The sequence below is a fragment of the Struthio camelus genome, chromosome 15 (genome assembly GCF_040807025.1).
Source record: "Struthio camelus isolate bStrCam1 chromosome 15, bStrCam1.hap1, whole genome shotgun sequence".
In the NCBI taxonomy this organism is placed as follows: Eukaryota; Metazoa; Chordata; class Aves; order Struthioniformes; family Struthionidae; genus Struthio; species Struthio camelus.
In genome coordinates, this window is record NC_090956.1 from 19,868,316 (window position 1) to 19,889,786 (window position 21,471).

Consider the following 21,471-nt stretch of genomic DNA (forward strand, 5'->3'; position numbering starts at 1 on the left):
TATTGAATCGTGCACTCATCAACCCGTGCACTAAACAACTTGTGCTCAGTACTTGCAGCATAAGTTCCCTTGAGAGCTCTGCAATACAAGACCGAGCATTATGCAAATGGTATAGGATTTCTTTAAGATGGTATTGTGCTAATTACCAATCAGTGATTGCAGTGGTGATCTGCTCTAAGGCTTTGTAGAGTCAGAGAACCATCTGCTATCTCCGTATTTTATTAATTCTCATCACTGTTTTATTGATATCCAAGGGAACTTTTCAGGGCAAATAGTAATTATATTCATTGTGAATATTAACTCCAAAAATCCATGCAAAATATAAGTTCAGGGTATTTTTTTGACTAATTTTCATGCGGATTTTTTTTTTAATTGAATATTAAATTGATGAGTAGGTCTTGAACTGCAGGCAAAAAGATTTCCTAAATGAGGCCAAGATGTCCACGCCTTTTCATCACATCCAAATAACTAACTTTGGCCCCTTTACTCCCTGTACTGTAAAATATAGGGGGGGGGGGGAACCACCAGAAAGCCACGTTATATGAAAAATGTGGGGAAGTATAGATGCATAGGATACTTACTTTGAATACTCACTTTCCATTTTACCCCTCCCTACAAAAGCTGTGCCAAAGACAAGGAAGGGTATCTCATGGCACACTAAGAAACTCATCACCTAGAAGAGAAAAAGTGCAGTAAAATGTGCAGAAGTTTATGATGTTTTCAGAAACACTGACTGCTCTTTAATGTTTCCTAGCAGCCCTTCTGGGCCCTATACCCTTCCATGCTAGTGAGAAACACAGACAGAACTGTGAAACAAGTAAGATGGAGGATTTCAAATGTCAAATTTGATATATATATTCTATACTTAGATTCTGCTTTTTTCCTGTGTCGCACACCTTGAGCCCAACCCTGTTTTTCCTCCTCTATTCTCAGTTGACAAACTGCAGGTGGCAGGGACATGCCTGACTAGGGGCAATCTTTTTAACTGAAAAGGAGCAGCTGCATTTACCTTAGCGCCTGGAAGCTTTATATTAACTCCCCCATTTCTTTCCATTGGCTTTGTATAAAGGAGGAGAGAGACTCCTGCGGACTTCACTTGCAGAGCTTCTAGAAACCTAAACCACCTTTAAAAGAGATCTTCAGTACAAACTTAAGGTGACAGATAAGTGCTCAGATACGGCAATAATGGAAGCAATACAAATACCTAGAGTCAGCTTGCCATTATTAGAAGTTCGGCAAATGCGGAAAATTCTGCTTCTGTGACACGGGCAAAGAATACAACTAAATGACAAGACTCCCTAGTTTAGTGCCACATTAAATCCATCATTGATTTTAAGGACTGTCCTGAACCTGAGGGAGGGACAGCTTTGAAGCTAGCTGAAATGAGCATTAGCAAATGGAGCAGTAATGTAAGAGAAGGTTTACATTATTAATTATATTAAAGAGTTCCCTCATGAACAGTGAGGAGAAAGGAACAATAGCTCACCCCTCAGACACCACAGTAAACAAACATACAGAAGTGTAGGTTTTCCTGAGAAAGACTGCATTTGTAAACCCTCCTCCTTCCAGCTGCGTACGCTGTGCACGAGGGATTTTCCTCCCTACCAGCCATTCAGCCTCTGAGATGAACTGCAGGGATCATCTGACAACAGAGCCTCTGGCAGCATCAGCAGCAGAAAGACATTTCTGAGCGCGGCAGTAAAACAGCCTCACTGGGGACTCGGCAGGTCTCTGAGTGAAGACATTTGCTGATCAGTAAGAAAAATATGCAGTCATAACAATAACAACATGGCAAAATATGTTAAATGGTTGAATATTAATGCTCCTGGTTCTTCTGTTTTTAGAATAAATAAATAATTCATTGCATAAAGAAGTATAGCATACGTATTACACTAAGACTGTCAAGCTAAAATCACTCTTCTGCTTGAAAATGTTGTATTTACTACAGCTAGACCTTCACCAGACAGCTCATGACTGAAGAGACAATAACAAAAAATACAATCTCTTTTCTTTTCAAAAAAATACGACAAAACTTGTCACAAAACCAATTTCACAGTTTTCGTTCATGCAATTTCTTTCCTTCTTTCATTTCTTTCTTTCAATCCCTTCAAATAGAGAATGTAAATAACGGCATGCTTTAATAAGTTATGCAGTAAATTCAAAGGACTGTTCACAATACTTGAAGAATTCATGGGACTCAGGCCTTGGTGATGAAAAATCCAGACAGACAAGAGGAAACATACACCAGAAGAGACTCCTGGTATTAAGTTAAAAAGATCTGAAGGTATAAAAGCAGAAAAACTGGCCCAAGAGCTTCAAGGGCAGGAAAAGGATTTGATACGACTTCCAAAAGGCTTTCTGTAAAACTGAGTTAGAATCATCTATGTAGGTTTTTACGGCAGGGCTACCACCAGGGCTTCAGGAAACAACAACAGGTGTAAAATTTTGGAGTATATTTACAGTCGAGACAAAAAATGTTATGACCATACATTTATGGATATACACAGGTAGAAATCAGGTAACAATTAGAAAAAATTAGAATGACTGAACACCTGCACATTCAAAGTTAAGACAAACGAAATTTGACAGAAGAGAGAGACCTAATTGCCAGGAGACAATATAAAAATCATAGACATGCTTACAAGCCAGAACTTAAGGCAAACCTTATGAATTACTCAGCTACCCACAGCTGTGTGCCAGAACTGCAAACCCAGCACATATCCTCTAGATTGAAAGTCGTCTTCAAGGATGGAATCCACAGGTTATATTCAGAAGCTCCATCTTACTTGCCAACTTCCAGCTAGTTGATGTTTCTTCTCAAACATTAGTTCTTTTCCTTGAAGCACTAATGGATAAAGAGCGCTCTTCCTTCTCTGGTCCCTCTGAATGGTTCTGCTTCTTCCCCTTAAGTGTTACGACCAGAGGAGATTCCTGATACGCTGCTACTTCTTCAGTTTTCAATGTTCTCAGTCTTTCTCGTCCATTTGTGACTTAAGTCACACCTCTTCTGCTGCATAAAGCCTGCTCATTGGATGGAAGATAGAAATAACCACAGGTTTCAGGGTCAGTATTCCCCAATGATTTATGGGTAATAGGTTTCTATTGGTCATATTCATTCCAATTTGCTTCAGGGAAGCTCTGGGCAACAGCAGAGTTACCAGAGCTCCTTCCTTACAGATTCAGCAGGAAAGTATTTCAGTAGGCCATATTCAGAAAGTTATCTTTAACTGACAAGAGACTTGAAGTAGTTTTTGTGCCTGTCCCTCTTCTCACTAAATACATAAACACGTTGCAAAATAATATTTCTTATTAGCTCCCGGGAAACCAGCTTGAACATCAGTAATTTGCTCAGTTTGTGAAGTACGTCAGCAGTGTTTCCAGCTTCTTCGTACAGCAATGGTTTTGCCACTTTCTAGACTAGCCCAGTTGATAACTGCTCAGCTAAAAAGACTACAGTCTCTGACAACATATACTTCATAGACTATTCTAGACATGCAGTAAACCTACATTTGACAAACGATTCAAGCTTCCATCACGAATCCCTCACAAGTATTTGACTTTACCATCATTAGTCCCATATTCTAACTAAGGGCTGGTGAATAAAGCACGCTTCTAATTTCTCCTCCTGATCATTCACGAGCCGGAGCTAAAAGAGGAAAAAATAATATTCAAAAGGTGAATTAAATCTAATGCATCAAAGTCACATAGCGCGTTAGCTGAAGATTGAAGAGAGAGAGGGAAGAAATATTTGCAACATATATATTAAAAAAACTTCTGAAGGAGAAAATTGGAAGTGTGTGTCCACATTGGACTCATTATGCAAAGCAAATCAGTATCTTCAGTCCATTACATATGTATAATAGGATGCTGGTACATATTTTTCATTTCCATCCCTTTGATAACACGGCAAACTGTGTCCAGCATATTAGTATTTTTCATGAGCCAAGTGATTAAAACACAGGTTCCTGAACTGTGATACAAATACTACTAGTGGTACAAACACTCCGTACAAGGGCTACAAAGTCTGGTACAGAGCAGGAAGCTGCTGCTGCTCCTGGTAACATTGATACACACTCCCACCACTACTAGTAATGGTTATAGCCTGAGGAGAAGTCTGAGAATCTGTCGGCTAAACTATACTGTTTGTATATATTATTTACAAGTCTGACATTTCCGATTCATTCTCCGAATTTAAGAACCAGTGCTATATATTGATAGCTAAGTGGTCTCTCTCAGATGCCATTTTAAAGATATTTCCCAGCAAAGTGTTCTTCATGAAGATACAAATCATAAATGAAATGAAAGGTACCACTGGTAAAAAGGACTGGACTCAGGAGCATCTCGTAGCTTTAGTGAGGAGATGGCTAGAATAAAAGCTCCGTTAGTTTCCCTAAAACCTGCAAATCATTAGGAAAGCCCCAACCCTAGTCTTCAAACCAATCCCACGCACACGCACACACACACACACGTACCTATCTATATATGTATGCATACATGCCTACATATATACAAATACACATACCTGCGTGTATGAACAAGTGTTACTGTTTTCTGCTGGATGCCTTTTTTTTTTTTTTTTTTGCTTAATATCGCTACCAAAAACCCTTTTACTTGGCCAAAAGAGTTCTTTTCACAAGCTAGTTCTTAAGTTAAGTAACAAGGACATGGGTCAGAAATGGGAAGTCTTCTGTGCAAAAAGGCAAAGATGCTGTTCCAACCTTTTCCACACCTGCAGCTCAAGGAAGTGAGAAATAGTTAGGAAATGAGAAATAGTTAGGATAAAATCAAAAGCTTCTACGTGGCAGCATCCAGAGATCCACAGTAGGGCAATACCTTGTCTAAAATGACAGGATTTATAAAAATTGACTTTAATATATTTTGTAATCTGACTCCGTTCACAAGCCACATGCTCCCCAAAATCATTACCGTGACTAAACTATTTTCAGTGCACACCACTGTTGAAAAGCTGTTGTTTAATGTTGTACTTGCTATCTGAATAAAGTTATTCTCACTGAAAGGATAACATCAGCACAGAGAACATTTTGCTACCTTTAACCAAATCGTTTAACTTTTATTTTTTTAATGTTTTACCCTTTTCATGCTGCATACGTCTAAACTAGTGACACAGGAGTGTGAAGAAACTTTTGGATGATCAAATCCTGCTGCCTGGTATGAAGGACAACCATACCACGTAATCTTATTCATATATTTGGCAAGCTCTACCTTAAAATCAGTTAAGTCACTTGTCCTCACTGCTGCTATGGCAAGGCTTGCCTTACTTGATTCCTGTATGTGCCTTGTTCGGGTAGAAAATATTCTCCAGACAACAGAAGAAGGAAAAGAAATATACTTATCTCTTTCAAGCACACAGGTTTATTTTTCTCTTGTCATTACCAGGACCCTGCTCTTGTGTTAGCTAGAAACCTCTAATTTATTCTTGGCTAATTTGTACCTATTTGTTCTTGTGCACTATTGTCTGCTAGCTTAAATAACTACTTTCTTTCCCCATTTCTTACGTGTCAGACTTCTATCACTATATCCTAAAATGAGATGTGCCTTTTTTTTTTTTTTTTTTGCAAAAACACATTTTTGACTTGCATTCAGTTTATGATCCATTACAAACCGCGGTTTCCTTTTGTCCTGTCCTGTTGCCTGGTCAGCTATTCTCCATCTTGTGTTTATGCATTTGACTCCTTCCTTCTAAATGTATTAGTTTTAATTCTATCTACTAAATTTCCTCTTTAGCATAAGTCTTCCAGTTTATCACGCTGCTTTGGAAATCCAGCCCTTTCCCCTCGGATTCCTTTCAATCCCTCCCAGCATTGCGTCATCCAGAAACTTTACAACCCTATTGCATCATCCCAATCATTACATTTCTGCATCGAGTGAGAGGCACAAAGCCCCAGAACCCCACTTTGGATGTTTTGGCTTTTAGAGAGAGCAATTAGCAACCATCTATTTGGCAGCTTGCTTCCTTTTACAGCGACTTCCTCTGCGGCGTCACGGTTTATGGGAACGAACGGCGGAGGAGCGCGAGGCCCCGGAGCGCCGAGCGGCTCCTGCGCCGCGGCCCCGTTCACGCAACCTCGCTAACACCCTTCTGCCTTCCCTCCCGTGGGGACGCGCCTCTCCTCCCCGCTCTCTGCCACGCGTGCTCGGCCCTCCCGCAGGCAGCGGAGCGGCCATCTCCCCCTGCAGAGAGGCCCAGGGCCCGGCTCCGGGCCGCTCTGAGGAGGCCGCCGGCGGCGCAGCCGCGGGACGGGAAGGCCCTGCAGGGGGGCGGGGGGCGGCTCCGCGCAGCGCGAGGCGCCGGCAGAGGGCACCAGGGCGAGGCCCCGGCACCTCAGGGGGGCGCTGCGCCGCAGCGCGGCCTCGCGCGTGACGGGGCGGGGCCAGCCGCGGGGCGGGGAGGGGGCCGAGCCCGGGGCCGAGGCGCAGCCGGCGGCATGGCGGGGGCGGCGGAGAGCGGTGAGCGCCGAGGCGGCGCCCCGGGCGCTGCCGCCGGCTGTGGGCGCCCCGCCCCCGCCCCCGCGCGTGCCGGAGGGCCGGCGGGACGCGACGCGCCGCGGCGGGGCCGGGCCGCGTCATGGCGGCGGGGGCTGCGGGAGGCGGCGGGCGCCCCAGCTGCGGCCGCGAGGGCGGTGGCGGGCGGCGGCCCCTGGCCTGACCGCGCCGAGCGGCGCCGCGGCGGCCCCGGGCAGCGTTTAAAGGGCCCTCGCGGGACGGAGCCTGCGGCGCCGGCGTCGGGGAGACCCGGGGCGGCGGCCGCGACCTGCGGGGGACCCTCGGCTCGCGGGTACGGCGAGGCCGGCATCGCCCTGGCGTTGGCCGTGCTTAAAGCGCCCCCAGGCAGACGGGGAAGCGGCCTGAGGCAAGCTGATGGCCGTCCGCAGGGTGGAGCAGTGATCGGGTGGGTTTTCTTTGCTCTGCAGCCTACTACAGGTTCTTGGTGCTTTTCTTCAACTGCCTCCTGACCTTCGGCTCTTACTTCTGTTTCGACATCCCCAGTGTCCTGCAGGATCAGTTTCAAGGGGTGAGTGCTGCGGGTTTGCAGGCAGCGAGGTCGCCCTTGCGAGGGCGGCGTGGTCGCCGAGGAACGGTCAAAGCAGCAAAGCAGAGGCTGGGAGCTACCTGACCTACTAAAGAGGTTGTGCTGTGTTGGAGGTGCATTTACAGCCCTCCGCAAACAGAAGATGCCAGGAATTGAGCGTTATTGCCTAAACTGGACTGAAAGCCTGGGGGTGTTGGAGGTGCGAGACTAGAAAAGACTTTTTGGGTCTCCAAATCCAAACTTCCCGATACGGCAGGTATCACAACTAACGTGTGTTTGCTGGGTGAGAGGCAGAGCAGTGCCGTGAGATCACGTGCAGGCTGTAAGGACGCTGTAAGGTAAAGATGAACAGTATCCACAGATCCTGGAAAATTTTGTTCTTCAGGGTTCAAACTGATATCCCAGTTAATTTCTTTTACAGTCCATCCCGAAATAACAGACTCCAGAAAATCTTACCTGAATTCCTGAATACCTAAAAATCTTACCTGGAGGAAATTCTTACCTGAAGTTCATTTGTCTGTCATTATTGCAAGTTGTTTAATGTCTTTGAGAGAGGTGATTTTCCTCATGTGTGCAGTCTGCTGGCAGGCTAGTACGTCAGGCTAAGATTCACTGCCCTGTTCTTTGCCTTCTTCAACACCAAGGGCAGCATTAAATTTAGCTTGCATGTAACTTTTTTTTTTTAACAGGTAGTTAATCTGTTAAACTGTTCAGACAGTGAATTTCAGGCTAAATTGAATGCAGTCTGTTATTGCTTTACAAGGAGAGTGCTGACGTAAAAAGAAAAAAATAGGTCCGTGTTTATTCCTTGTTCCTCCACAACTTCTATAGGTCTGTGGGAGAATGGTTCATTACTTATTTACGGAGTAAAGGAGAGGTTATATATATGTATATATATTTAGGTATAAAGTATTAGGTAACTTTTGGGGCAGTGAAACCAAACCATTTTTTTTTCTGTTTTAGGCGCTATGCAAACAATGTTTTGGTCTGGTAACGCTCTCATTATATTTCTTACTCCAGGGAATTTAGCCCATACTAGCCTTACGTGAGTGGTACAACGGTAGTGTGAACACCTAAGGCCAGTGCTTGCAATGAAAACAGTTTATTCTAGAGAACTGTTGCCTGCAGCCTTGGAAATTTCTACTGCAGCAGCTCTAAACAGCTTGTAATACTGACGGCTATTAAAAATCATGCAATACTAGTCATAATGTTACAATAACTAAGAGGCTGTGTGCCTTCCTTACACTTCCTCAAAGCGCTACACTTGTGCGTACTGCTGTGGAAGGCCTAGCGTTTATTTCCTAAGAGGGGTAGATCTTTAGCAGCTGGAAAATCTAGTTCTTCCTTTCCCCATCATATCATGTAGTGTTGAGGAAATGTTGCTTTTCAGTAGCAGAAAGAACCTTATTAAATCATGCTAGGGCTACCCGTTTCCAGCTGTTCAGCAAAAGCTTTATGGCTGTGAACTAAAATGGAATACTGTTAAATTTTATGTTTACACGCTGGTTAAAACCTCATAGTATGTTATGAGGAATCAGAACAAGCTAAACTAGAGCCAAGAGAATAATGGAGCAAATAAATCTCGTAGTGTAGTCTTGGCCTTTGTTTTGGACGGAAACATGTATAGAAGTGCTGAGCCCCTGCAGGTACTCCACAGTAAAAGGAAAGGGAAGATGTACTGATAGTCAGGCCTTTCTGGGCTGTTAAGGGTTGGCTCCCTGGGAGAAGACACAAGCCCTCTAATTCCTGGTCACGGAAGTAGGAACTGAGTAGGAGAAACAAGGATCGAGCAGGAAAGAACTTAACTTCCTTCATCTTTACAGGGGACCTGGGAATGCTTGAGTTTTTCTCTGTAGCTCCTATCTGCTTTCTAACACAGATTCTTGGGCTTGTTATGCAGAACTTGACCTGCCCCAATGGAACCCATCATAACAGCACGGGGCATAATAGCACGTTGGATTGCGTTGAAGGCTTGGGAATGACACCTGCACAATACAATTTGCTCTATGCCATCTACGCTTGGACGTAAGTCACTTTTCTCCTACTTTGTGGGGATGGGGTAGTTGGTTAGTTGTTTCCTAGGACCAAACCCCAAAGATTTCGTTTCTTGTTTTCTCTTAGAAACGCAGTAGTGGTGATTCTGGCTGGATTTCTGATCGATAAACTAGGAAATCGCTGTAAGTTCTGAGGACTGATTAACTTATTCTTGTACTGAAGTGATATTTCAAGCTGTCCTTTCAGGGCAAAGGACGGATCAAAGATTCCATTTCAGTAAGATCTTACAGGGGTGGGAGAGGAGGAACGGCTTTGTGTGACGGGGCCCAGGATTTTAGTAGATTTGCTGCGTGAATTCAACTGAGACCTTTTCATCCTTTGACCACTGGCTTATCTGAATTTACACAGCAGTGCAGTAAACATGCTTTCCTCTAACACAGATATAACAGGGAATAAATAGCGTTACCTGTTTTTGATAGGACAAACTGATAGTGTTCTGTTCCCTGCTCTGACACTGTTCTGGTATGTGGTATAATGTAAGGCCTAGCAATCCTAACAAATGCAGTTATGTTCTGCCTCTGTGTCGCACAGGTAAGCGTCTTATAGATGAGGAGATAGAGGCATAGGGACAGAAATGATTTGCTATAAGCCATAGACCATAGTGGAGCACAAGGTAGGAACTGCCGCTTTAGAGTGCTCCTGACTCTTCTACCTCTCTAAGCTTCCACCTGAGTAATATCTTAGTCATTTTGATGACTTAGTCAAAGTAATATCTTAGTCATTTATTCCCACAAATTCTTTACAGAATTAATAAGTAAACTGATAGAAGCTCACAGGTTTACCTCCCGTTTTGAGGTTGATCTTTTTTAACAAAGAATGCTTTTGTCCTGATGTCAGCATGTCTGTTGAGGTTTGTGGTTTTTTTTTTTTTTTTTTTTCCTCTTCTGTTTCTCCCTAGTTGGTGTCTTTGTTTTCTCCCTTCTGACTGTGCTGGGATCATCGATCTTTGCTCTAGGCTCTCATTTCAAGGGGTCACCCTATCTCCTGCCACTGATGCTGACAGGAAGACTGCTCTTTGGCTCTGGAAATGGATCACTGACCAGTAAGGAATTCACATTTTATTTAGGCCTTACCAGAGAGTCACGACAAGTCTATATTTTGCCTCCTAGACGCTTGTCCCAGCAGTCAGCTTCACCTGCTCTGCACCAGGAACCTATGTGGGTAACAGAAGAACGCTGCTCCTGGAAGGGTTACATAACACTTCGTGTGCCCTGAAACGTTTAAGTCTTTCACTCTAGTTTGTCCTCCTCCCAAGAATAGGAGCTGTCGTACCAATGCTATGCCTTTGGGGGCATTATTTTTGCCTTTCCTTATTTGAGGGGCAAGTTCTCCTCCCATGTCCCAGCATGCTTAAGTAATCTTAAAAATAACCTGCCCAGCTGACAAGCAGTACCTCCACTTGTGGCGCTCAGAGGTCTCTTCCACCAGCTCCAGTGGTGGAAGCTTCTCAAGTTCTAGCTTGAGAAGCTATGTTCATTGCTCCTGTGTAATGCTCTTGACCAGGTCTATCTGCTCAAGAGAGAATTTCTTTTCTTCTCCAAGTTGTGCAGAATCGTATCACAGCCTTCTGGTTCAAAGGGAAGGAACTGGCACTGGCATTTGGACTGACCCTCTCTTTCTCCCGTCTTGGAAGTGTCCTCAACTTCTTCTTCACCCAGCAGTTTGAGACGCGCTTTGGAATACAGTGGACGCTCTGGGGTGGTGAGTTTCTTTGGGTCTTTGGCTTTCTGTCCTCTAGGCCCGAGTCTAGACTGTTTAGTCCAGTTAGTCCAGAACATGAAAGAGACAATGAAGACAGCAGAAGGAGGCATGTTGTTTTCCAGCCACTTTTCCCTGCTGCTTTCCGTTACTGGTTTGAGTGTGCAGTGGAAAGGTGCTTTCTCCATTGCTGCCAGAAAATCCTCTCTAAAGCTGTAGGGTTTGCCTTACAGCTTTGTTTGCAGCACATTCCCATGATATTTTAACATCTGCAGTCATGAATAACCAATACTTAGTGTACATTTACTTCCACTGAGTGAATAGAAACACAAGAGTGAAACGAGAGGAATCTAACACTTTTTTTCTTTTGTTTTTTGGCCAGCAAAATACCACTGTTCTGAATATTGGTCTCAGCATAACTTGTCTTGCATATGAATAGATCTAAGATGTAGGTTTAAGTTACTGTGAGAAGCAGAATCCGCATTACATGTTTCTTAGTGTGAGTCTGTTCTAGGGCCCTTATCTTCTGAAGATTTGGGTTTCTGTCCTCTCTTCTGTGCAGTGAGATAGAATCTATCTTTAGTGGAAGGGATGATCTGGGGTCAGAGTACAGTTAAGTAGCAGCACTTAGGTACTCTGGTATTTTAGAAATGCCTGGCAGTGGTGGTATTAGGGAGACCTGCCTTGTGACATCCCTTGTATACAGTCAGAGACTTAGTGATTATAGGAGAGAGTTATTTCTCAAATAACAAAACAGTATGGGCCCTCACCAATGGAGAAGAGGATACATGTGTGAGAGAAACCTACTGCAGGATTTAAAAGCCCTGTTGTTCTCCTCTGCTTATTTCAGCTCCCAGGGAGAAACTCAGTCAGGCATGGCCTGCGCATCCCATCTGACATGGCAAATACCGCCTGAACACAAAATTTAACAAAGATAGAGCAGCAACTTCAGTAGCCCGTGAAAGCATAAATACACCACTCAAAGTGCATGTGCACCACGGATTGTTTTGGCTCTCTGGAAAACAAAACAGAGCTCTTATAAAAAGAGATTTCATCTGCAGCAGATAGCTTTTGCCGAACTCACTTCTGGCACATCCAGCATAATCTGACTCACTTCTCTGGAGCTGGGCTTGCTTGATGGCCAGGTTGCTGTAGTAACTGCAGTTGGTTAAATAAAAGGCTTCCAATGCTAGCCCATGGGTGATAACCTCTCCTGCTCGTGGAGCCATCGAAGTCTCTTAAGTTACTTTTGGTTATTTTAACCTTGGGTTTGTTGTGCACAGACTTTCTGCTATGTAGAAAGAAGGCATTCTGGCCATAGTCCAACAGAGAGACTTCCTTGGAGATGGATGCGGCTCTAGTTTCACAACCCCCAGGCAGTTTACTCCTGCAGTTCAGCATATGGTCTGCCATGTTTGGAACAAAGATGAGCTTGCATCAGCCTGGGTTCGTAAGCGTGGAAACCCTTGCACTCCAGGGCAAGTCTTGCATGCTTCATTTTTTTAAGCAATTGAAGCCACAAAGTGGAATAAGTAAACACCTTTAAGGCGGGATAATGGTGACTGATGGAGGGCCATAGAAATTTAGTGGACACATTGCTTGAGGACTGTGTCTGACAGTTGTTAAGAGGTAAATGGTTCCACTAGATGTCTGCAGTAGGGAAGGATGTTAACATTAAGAGAAGCCAGGAATATGAGTCATAGAGAATTCTGCACCTTACATGCAGTTGGTTCTGCCATTCATCTCTCTCCAGTCTGAGGAATTTCTACAATCTGTTCTGTGTTTTCCAGGTACTCTGCTCTGTGTGCTTGGTTTTGTTTCAGCCATCACAGTCAGTGTGCTAGATAAAGTGGGCATGAAGCAGCTTGGCTTGGATGGGGTTATCCAGCAAGAATCCAAAAAAGTGGTATGTAGTGCACAGACAGCTTTTTCCCTCTCAATCTTTGGAGGGATGAGGTGGGTGTCTATCAAGTGCATAGTAAGAGCTGTTTATGGCTGGAAGAGGGTATTAATGGCACTTTGTAAAATCTTGCATAGTTGTTCTTCAGGTAAGCCTGAGGATATTGCATGTGCGAGCCACCAGACAAATAGAAATTATTTTTGTTTAGAGCATATGTATTTCTGGCTTTCCAGAGAGCTGACTTAGCACTTACGTGATGTTACTTTTTTGAGCCAGCTGCTGCTTGACTGTAGGTGGCTCAAGGGAGGATTTGTTTGTGGATAAAACTAGATACTAGCCTCTCTCTGGAACTGCTTGCTGGTTCATGACACAAAATAGCTAACCTGGTCGGTAATGGACCATCTTCAGCCAGCTCTTATCTTCCATTCCTCTTTGTGTTCTTCAGTCTAGGAGTAAGCATTACAAGCAGCAGGTTGCAATGTTTATGGCACTTAAATCTATTACACAGCTCCCTTCTCATGACAGAATTACTGATTTTTGTATCCCCAGTATTGTGTCTTCAGTTATGCTGTGTCTTTTCTCTGTATTTCACATAGGAGTTTGCAATAGGTTCTGAATAGAGCCTGCTCAGAATAGTCTCTTGCAGCCATAACCTTTAAAAAATAAGAAGAAAGAGGTTTGTTTTGTCTTGTTTTGTTTTATTTTACGGTGTGGTTGAAGAAGGGATGCTCTGGAGTCACAGCACATGCCGAATTTCCTCTTAGAGGTGCACGAGCAGCCTTTTAATCCCCTTCTACGGGCTGTTCCTTCTTAAACCTTTTGTGACCTTGGATAGCTTTTAGAAGGGGACATCTGTTTGAAGTTGAGGACTATTTCCTGTTGAGTGAGGGCACGTCTTTTCTTCGCAGCGGATTCAGGACATCCGACGTCTTCCCCTTCGCTACTGGCTCCTGGTCCTCACCATCATGTTCTTCTACAATGGAGTCTTCCCCTTTGTGGCGGATGCCAGGTACCAGCCCTATGGCCGTAGTCCCACTGTCTGATAGAAGCCCATGAGTCTTGCAGCTCTTGGTTTTTAGTCGGATGGGAAACCTCGCTCCTTCTGCTCAAGAAACACAGGGAAGCATATCTTTAATGCTTGTTTAAAGAATATGAGAGTTCTTTGACCTTTCTTTCCCTTCAAAGACAATCTGAGATGAACGAGGCTTCTGAAACAAAGTAAAAGTAACTTAGAAGGAAAAGCTGCATCCAATATTTAAGGCTGGGAACACTGCTAAAGGAGAAACAGAGATTTGGGAGAATGGGAATAATTTTATTTTATTTTTTTTATAAATAGCCTATAGACATTTCACTTTTGCAATAATCCAGTGAAGTGGCTGTCTTTAGAGATGGTGGGGCTGTAGCTTCCCAGGCCCCATGCAGTTCTGTCTTGGTGTTCCTGGCTATGGTCTGCTGTGTTTGGAACAAAGCTAAGCTTGCATCAGCCTCGATTCCTAAGTGAGGAAACCCTTGCACCCCAATGCAAGTCTTGCAGACTTCATTTTTTCAGTTTCATTTGCTTAAAACAAAGAAGCAACCTGCCTGACTGAATTGGGACTCCTGCTTCTGTCCTTGGCTCTGCCACAAGCTGTCGTTTTGCTGCCTCCTTTGTGTTTGTAAAACGTGGATAATGCAGCTTCTAGCACATAATGATTGTGAACTTTAACGCTAGCAAAAGCCCTGGAGTGAAAATATGAACATTTATTTTGTTAGCATTTCATTAGTGATAGTAAGCTACCCAGAAGTCTGGAGTGAAGAATTGTTGTAACAAGCACACAATTAGGCTCTTAACAGTAAAATAAAGACATTAAAGATGGCAAGGATTGTCAAGGCCTTGATGAGATGGGCTTTCCATGAATTGCCTTTTCCTTTCAGCTGGAAATAGTCCCTGTCAGTCACACAAAATCCTGATTCCTGCAATTCTGCCTACATCATTCTGTTGGGGAGCAAAAATCCAGGCACCAAGAACTGTGTTTCAAACATTTTTTTTCTGGCAAATAATGCCATGCTGCTTTCCAGTAGGAAAAATTATGGTCCCGAGGCCTCTGATGTTTGGTGAATTCTTTTGCAGTAAATCTTCAGGGGACGTGGTCTCGTTTCCTACTCTGATGACAGCACAGACTCTAAAGGCTAATTATTGCTAATATAGTTAGTAACCAAATTAGGTTTAAGTAGGTACGAGATTTCTAAATAGACTAGTGTCTCAAAGCTGTTGAGTTGTGACTGTAAATTCTGTAAAGAATTTGAGAAAGCTTTTATGCCGTTTTTGTATATCTCCAACAAAGGTGAAAGGCTGACATCCTCACAATGAAAACAAAACTTAGTTTATGTTCCCTGCTTTAAATAGGTCTCCTAATAGATGCCAAAGAGCAAAAGGGGGATTTCCTGTAATTTTAACATATAGTTGTTTAATTTCAAGGCTGATCTTCCCTGATGGGTTGTTTAAATGAATTTGACTTTTAAATGTTTTCCTGCCCCTCAGCATTCTCGTTCCACTATTGAGAAAGCTTTCTGCCTCTTCAAAGAGAAATGTAAGAAAAATCAGTTTGTATGTTTTGGGCAGGTGATTGCAAATTTCTGCTTGTGAGCTGTGCTGATGTAATTGCGCATATGCGCTATTTTAACCTGCAGTTTTACTCTGAACTTGCAAAAGAGTCTTGAAAGTGGTGATTTAAACCAAAAACTTCTCTATGATGTGCATCAATTTAAAAAAAAAAAAAAAAAGGAAAACAAACGATTGGACCAGACTGAGCTTGCTTGCAAGTCCTCTCATTAAAACCTCTCCCTCTCTATATGTTTGTGCTCAGACTTACTTTCTGCCAAAATAACCAGATCAAGAATCCTAATTATGTAACTTTTTTCTCCTTCATTTTATTTTTAGCAAGTTTATCCAGGATAAATATTCTGGTTACAGTCAGCAGGCAGCCGCTTATATTGCTGGGGCAGTGTACGACAGCTCCCTTGTTCTCTCTGCAGCGGTGGGCATACTAATTGTGAGTATCCAGAAACAGAAGTGCAAGAGCTCACTTGTTGGAAAAAAAATTGTGTTCAAAAAATTGTGTTCAAGCTTTCTTTTATTTTAATTTTCTGAAACATCTTTGTTACAAACCCCACACCCAGAATTTAGCCTGTTGTTGCCAAACAAGCAGGTTTGTAATTCCTTGCAAGATGCATTTCTGTCTGAATTAAATTACAAGAAATAAAGTTAACCTGTTTTTCCCTTCTGTTCCCTAATTCTGCTATGGTTGCAAACCATACGGTCCCAAACGTTGGGAAGTGGCTGCATGTTGTCAGAAGCCTGAGATGGGAATAGAAAGAGCTGTTATGGATCAGGATAAGCTTTGCAAGTAGATGGGAAATGACAACTTGCACCTAATCAGTCCGTTTTGTCCAACTCTTCATCTCCTTATTTCCATAATTGCCAGGATACAATAGTATCTTTTTCTCTCACTCTTTGATAAAGCCTGGAATTTCACGTGAATGTTGGACACTGATTCTCTGACAAGTGTTTCAGTCTCAGTTCATGAGTATGGAAGAGGAACTAGGAATAGTTCATCTGCCACGTTATCAACTGCTAGGAAATGACATGTTACTGTCACTTACGCTAGCCCACTTTGGTCAGCTGCTCATGTCAAGGAGAGTGCTAGGATCTGTGGGAAGCAAGGGATCCCTTGTAATAGGTCTTCTGTTTGTTTCCTTTACAGGACTATGTTGGACTGAGAGGCATCTTTGCTGTTGGCTGTGCTGCATTTACTCTGCCAGTCTTCGCTCTCCTGGCATTTACGTTTGTCCCTCCACTAGTTTCTACTATCTGGTTGGGGATTACTTACTCCTTTGCTGCTGTAAGTTCACAAACCCCATTGCTTTAGTTGTTTCATGGCTGTGCCCTTTCTACAGCCTATCCAGTCCTGTTTAGCAGGTGTAACAGTTGCAGTTTGAAGTCTTTGGCTCCCCAAACTTGAAGAATTGATTAGTAACAAATACCCTCGAAGAATCAATATGGAGTAAAACACAAAACAGCGTATGGAACCATTCAATACAGCGTGAAGCATTAAACTGTTTTTCATTTTCCTGGAGTTTTTTCACCTGGAATGTAAAACCTGAATATCCTTCCAGTCCTGTGAGCTATGTCATCAGCTGTAACTCCACTTTAGACATCTGGAGACATTCCAGTTTGAAACCGCATGCCTTGTCTACGCTACCTCAAGCGGCTAGAAAAGGATTTGGAAGGGGCTAGAGCCTGCTGATAGGCTGAGAAGGATAAATGGCAGGCTTTTTTAGGAGAGAGTGTAGATGTTTATTTAGTGGGAATAATTCTTTTTCAAGCAGATGGCTATCTGATGTCTTTAGATAAGGCTTGAGTTAATTCTTCCCTTTACATTACTCTTACCAGGCTAGCATGTGGCCATCCATACCTCTTGTGGTTCCCCAAGCAACTTTGGGGACTGCCATGGGGCTTGCAACTTCTGTGCAGATGATTGGAATTGGCCTTTCAAATCTGATTGTCGGACACATTCTAGGAACAAAGTCCAGGTGAGAATGCTTTTTTTTTTCCTTCTTTTTGTCTAAGGTGAGACCATTAACAGTGCTTCAGTGGAGTGGTGTGAACTGTAAACAGTCTCTTTGAAACCTGATGCTGCAAGTGATGCCTTAAGTGTCATGAAGTGACTAATTGTTCTATCCCTTTTTGGCTTTTTATTTAGTGAATTAAAGATCCCACTGTGGCGCTGGCAACAGATGATGATCTTTATGTTGGCAAACACTATTGCATGTATTGTTGCTTCTGTTAGTCTCAATGTGGTGGACAAGAAACAGGTAAGTATGATAAAAGTTGAAGAACAGCCTTATAGCATGAAGTCTTCTAGACTTGATTTGATTGTTGTAATATATGTTAGATGTGTTTATAATTAATCCCCCCCAACACAAAAAAAGGATTGCATAAAAATAGGATTACATAACAAAAGGAAGCACACAGAATGTGGAAAAGGGGGCAGGCCACTTGGTGGGAGGAATACAGGGCTGTTGTCAGAGTGTGCAGGGATGCAACAAGGAAGACTAAGGCCCAGTTGGAATTAAATCTGGCAAGGGATGTCAAGGACAACAAGAAGGGCTTCTTCAAATACATCAATAGCAAAAGGAAGACTAGGGAAAACGTGGGCCCACTGCTGAACGGGGTGGGTGCCCTGGTGACGAAGGATACAGAGAAGGCAGAGTTGCTGAATGCCGCCTTTGCTTCAGTCTTCACTGCTAAGGCCATTCCTCAGGAATTCCAGACCCTGGGGACAAGAGAGGAAGGCTGGAGAAAAGGAGACTCTCCCTTGGTGGAGGAGGATCAGGTTAGAGATCTTTTGTCCAAACTGGACATCCCTAAATCCATGGGCCCGATGGGATGCACCCACGAGTGCTGAGGGAGCTGGCGGATGTTATGGCTAGGCCACCCTCCATCCTCTTGGAAAGGTCCTGGAGATCAGGAGAGGTGCCTGAGGACTGGAAGAAAGCCAGTGTCACCCCAGCCTTCAAAAAGGGCAAGAAGGAGGAGCCAGGGAAGTACAGGCCTGTCAGCCTCACCTCCATCCCCGGAAAGGTGATGGAGCAGCTCCTCCTGGAGGTCCTCACTAAGCATGTGGAGGACAAGAAGGTGATCAGGAGCAGTCAGCATGGCTTCACCAAAGGGAAATCATGCTTGACCAAGCTGATGGGATGACTGGCTGGGTAGCTGAGGGGAGAGCAGTGGATGTTGTCTCCCTGGACTTCAGCCAGGCTTTGGACACTGTCTCCCATCACATCCTCCTAGGGAAGCTCAGGAAGTGTGGGCTAGACGAGTGGCCAGTGAGGTGGCTTGAGAACTGGCTAGATGGCAGAGTTCAGAAGGTTGTGGCCAGTGGTGCGGAGTCAAGTTGGAGGCCTGTGGCTAGTGGTGTCCCCCAGGGGTCAGTGCTGGGTCCAGTCTTGTTCAATGTAGTCCTCAATGACCTGGAGAAAGGCACAGAGTGCACCCTCAGCAAGTTTGCTGAGGATACTAAACTGGGGGGAGAGGCTGACACCAGAAGACTGTGCTGCCATTCAGAGGGACCTGGACAGGCTGGAGAGGTGGGCGGAGAGGAACCTCCTGAAGTTCAACAAAGGCAAGAGCAGGGTCCTGCACCTGGGGAGGAATAACCCCAGGCAGCAGTACAGGCTGGGGGCTGACCTGCTGGAAGGCAGCTCTGCAGAGAAGGGCCTGGGAGTCCTGGTGGACAACAAGTTGACCATGAGGCAGCAGTGTGCCCTTGTGGCCAAGAAGGCCAAGGGTCTCCTGGGGTGCATTAGGCAGAATGTTGCCAGCAGGTGGAGGGAGGTGATCCTGCCCCTCTCCTCAGCCCTGGGGAGGCCTCCCCTGGAGGACTGTGTCCAGTTCTGGGCTCCCCAGTACAAGAGAGACATGGCACTCCTGGAGAGAGTCCAGCGGAGGGCTACAAAGATGATGAGGGGACTGGAGCACCTCTCCTATGAAGAAAGACTGCAAGAGCTGGGCCTGTTCAGCCTGGAGAAGAGAAGACTGAGAGGGGATCTCATCAACGTGTACAAGTATCTCAAGGGGGGAAGAGGACGAGGCCAGTCTCTCCTTCATGGTGCCAAGTGACAGGACAAGAGGCAACAGGCAGAAACTGAACCACAGGAAGTTCCATCTAAACCTGAGAAAAAACTTCTTGACTGTGAGGGTGACAGAGCACTGGAACAGGTTGCCCAGAGCGGTAGTGGAGTCTCCTTCCCTGGAGATATTCAAAACCCGTCTGGACGTGATCCTGGGCAACATGCTCTAGGTGACCCTGCTGGAGCAGGGGGGGTTGGACTAGATGATCTCCAGAGATCCTTTCCAACCTCAACCGTTCTGTGATCTGCTAAAATACTGATGCAGTATGCACTAGGCTCTCCTAGTATCAAGCTACTGGCAGCTTTCTTCTCTTTGCAAGAAGATGAGGGGAAGGGCTAGGACACAGGTGTAGTGATGTATGTATACTTGAGGAAAGGTGTCCTTTTAATCACTGACTGCTTCTCTACACTTCTAGGGAGGGACACTGAACAGAACTAGAAAGGGATTGCCTGTGGAGCAGGAGGACAGACATCCAGCAGATACAGCACCACTCCTTGATGATGAAACAGGAAACAAAGACTCTGTCAGCTGAACCTTTGCAGTGTGAGAACAGTGATGGCTGCCGGACACAGTATTGATTATTTCTACTTGAAAGTGAATTTTTAGCCATGTATTTTAAACATCTTTCTTTAAAGAGAAATCTCATTTAGTCATCCATTAGGAACTGCCTACACAAAGAGAATGTTTGCAGTTCTTTGTGCCTGGAACACAAGTGGAACACGTCTGCTACATGGTTCTTGGGCTTTCTCTGGCCCATACAGAAACTTGCATGGAACACTTTTTAAGAACTATACTACAGTAAGTAAAATTAGTCCAGCTGGAGCTTGTTCATAAGCCGTTAGATAGTCTCTTTAGTTACTTTTCAATCTTGCATTAAAATTCCCGACATGAGGTGCATCTGGCTGGACTGCTCTTCCTCAGCCTCAAGAATCCTGCGCAGCAGCACTTCTTGTTCCACATACCTCGACAGACCTTCTGTTTTAGTAATTGTTCTGGATGAGCATATTCCTTTTCCAAATTAGATTTGCATGTAAGTAACACCATCATTATCCTTCAGGCAGGAGGTGGGAGATTGAGTTACTCAAATTACTAGCTTTTACACATGCAAGCATAGCTTAATTGCTAGTTACCTTACTAGAAATGCTTCCATAAGCCACATCTTCATTTGCCCTCAAAAGCATGTGCAGTTTTGATCTGAAATTGTCCTTTTAACCAGGTTACTCTTAGTCATGAATGCTAAGGCTTGTTTTACTGAGATAACTGCCCTTCTTGCTACGCAAAGCATACAAAAAGCATAAAGGATGCTTTAAGAATGAGGTAAACTTTAACATAGCCAAGTACAAGGAGTGCTAAAGTGAATGACTGAGTAAATTATCACAAATTCTAAAGAGAAAGAGAAGGTCTGTTCAAGATATGTTTAACATAAACACTAGTAAATTGAAAGCAATTTAGGCACTGACAGCATCCAATAAAGTGACATCTTAAGTGATTATGACAGAAGACAAATCCTCCCTTATAGAGGAGGATTTTGCTTTAAAATTATTAAGACAACTTGCTCATATAACGAGGTCTTTTTGAGAGTGAAATTCCACCGTGAATTCATTTCAGAGTAGAGACAATTAAAGGATTTTCCTTAAGGAGTCTGATGTAGCTGAAACTTGGGGTGAGGTGAGAAGTCAAAAAAGTAGCTGCAACGCACTCACTCCTCTTATGTAAAAAAAAGGGGTTTTTTCAGCTATCCTTGCCTCAAAAGCGTAGGCCTCATATAGCTGTTTATCCACTGATTAAGCAGTACTAGATAAGTACTTGTCCTTTTACTGTGATATAACTAGAGAAACCTGCTATTGTTTAAAACCTTTCTGCAAGCTTGTATCATTTCTACCTGCTATCCAACTGTGGTGTTTTCACAAGGCTGGTAAATCAGGCTCCCCCTGAACTGTGGCTTTGGCACGTCTCTGAGCCACCAGTCCCTGTGCTGTTCTTCCGTGCTGGAGTCCTGCTGGGTTTTTTTTCTAGTGCAAAAATCCTAGGCTGAACTTCCAAATGTGATTGTGGAAGACTGTCTGCAGTGGAAAGCATGCATTCAAAAGGGCT

At 44.0% G+C, this 21,471-nt stretch overlaps 1 protein-coding gene and 1 long non-coding RNA gene across 3 annotated transcripts; one reads left to right on the top strand and one right to left on the bottom strand.

The window, feature by feature from the left end:
* Positions 1-1,920: 1,920 nt before the first annotated feature.
* LOC138061107 (uncharacterized) lies at positions 1,921-6,271 on the bottom strand. The gene is made up of 3 exons (XR_011134758.1): positions 5,972-6,271; positions 4,523-4,729; positions 1,921-3,646 (listed from the first exon to the last, which is right to left on the bottom strand). It is a non-coding gene; the product is annotated as an uncharacterized lncRNA (long non-coding RNA).
* Positions 6,272-6,406: 135 nt separating this feature from the next.
* Positions 6,407-21,247, top strand: LOC104142275 (lysosomal dipeptide transporter MFSD1-like). 2 transcript variants are annotated; one of them, XM_068908939.1, is made up of 13 exons: positions 6,407-6,468; positions 6,933-7,033; positions 8,952-9,076; positions 9,173-9,228; positions 10,005-10,148; positions 10,649-10,807; positions 12,595-12,710; positions 13,613-13,713; positions 15,625-15,736; positions 16,448-16,585; positions 17,137-17,276; positions 17,447-17,558; positions 19,793-21,247. In XM_068908939.1, exons 1-13 carry the CDS (start codon positions 6,447-6,449, stop codon positions 19,907-19,909), a joined length of 1,443 nt encoding a protein of 480 aa, XP_068765040.1. In that variant the 5' UTR covers positions 6,407-6,446; the 3' UTR covers positions 19,910-21,247. The 2 variants fall into 2 exon arrangements, with proteins under 2 accessions (XP_068765040.1, XP_068765041.1); XM_068908940.1 differs by lacking the exon at positions 6,407-6,468 and adding an exon at positions 6,587-6,796.
* The last annotated feature ends 224 nt before the right edge of the window (positions 21,248-21,471 follow it).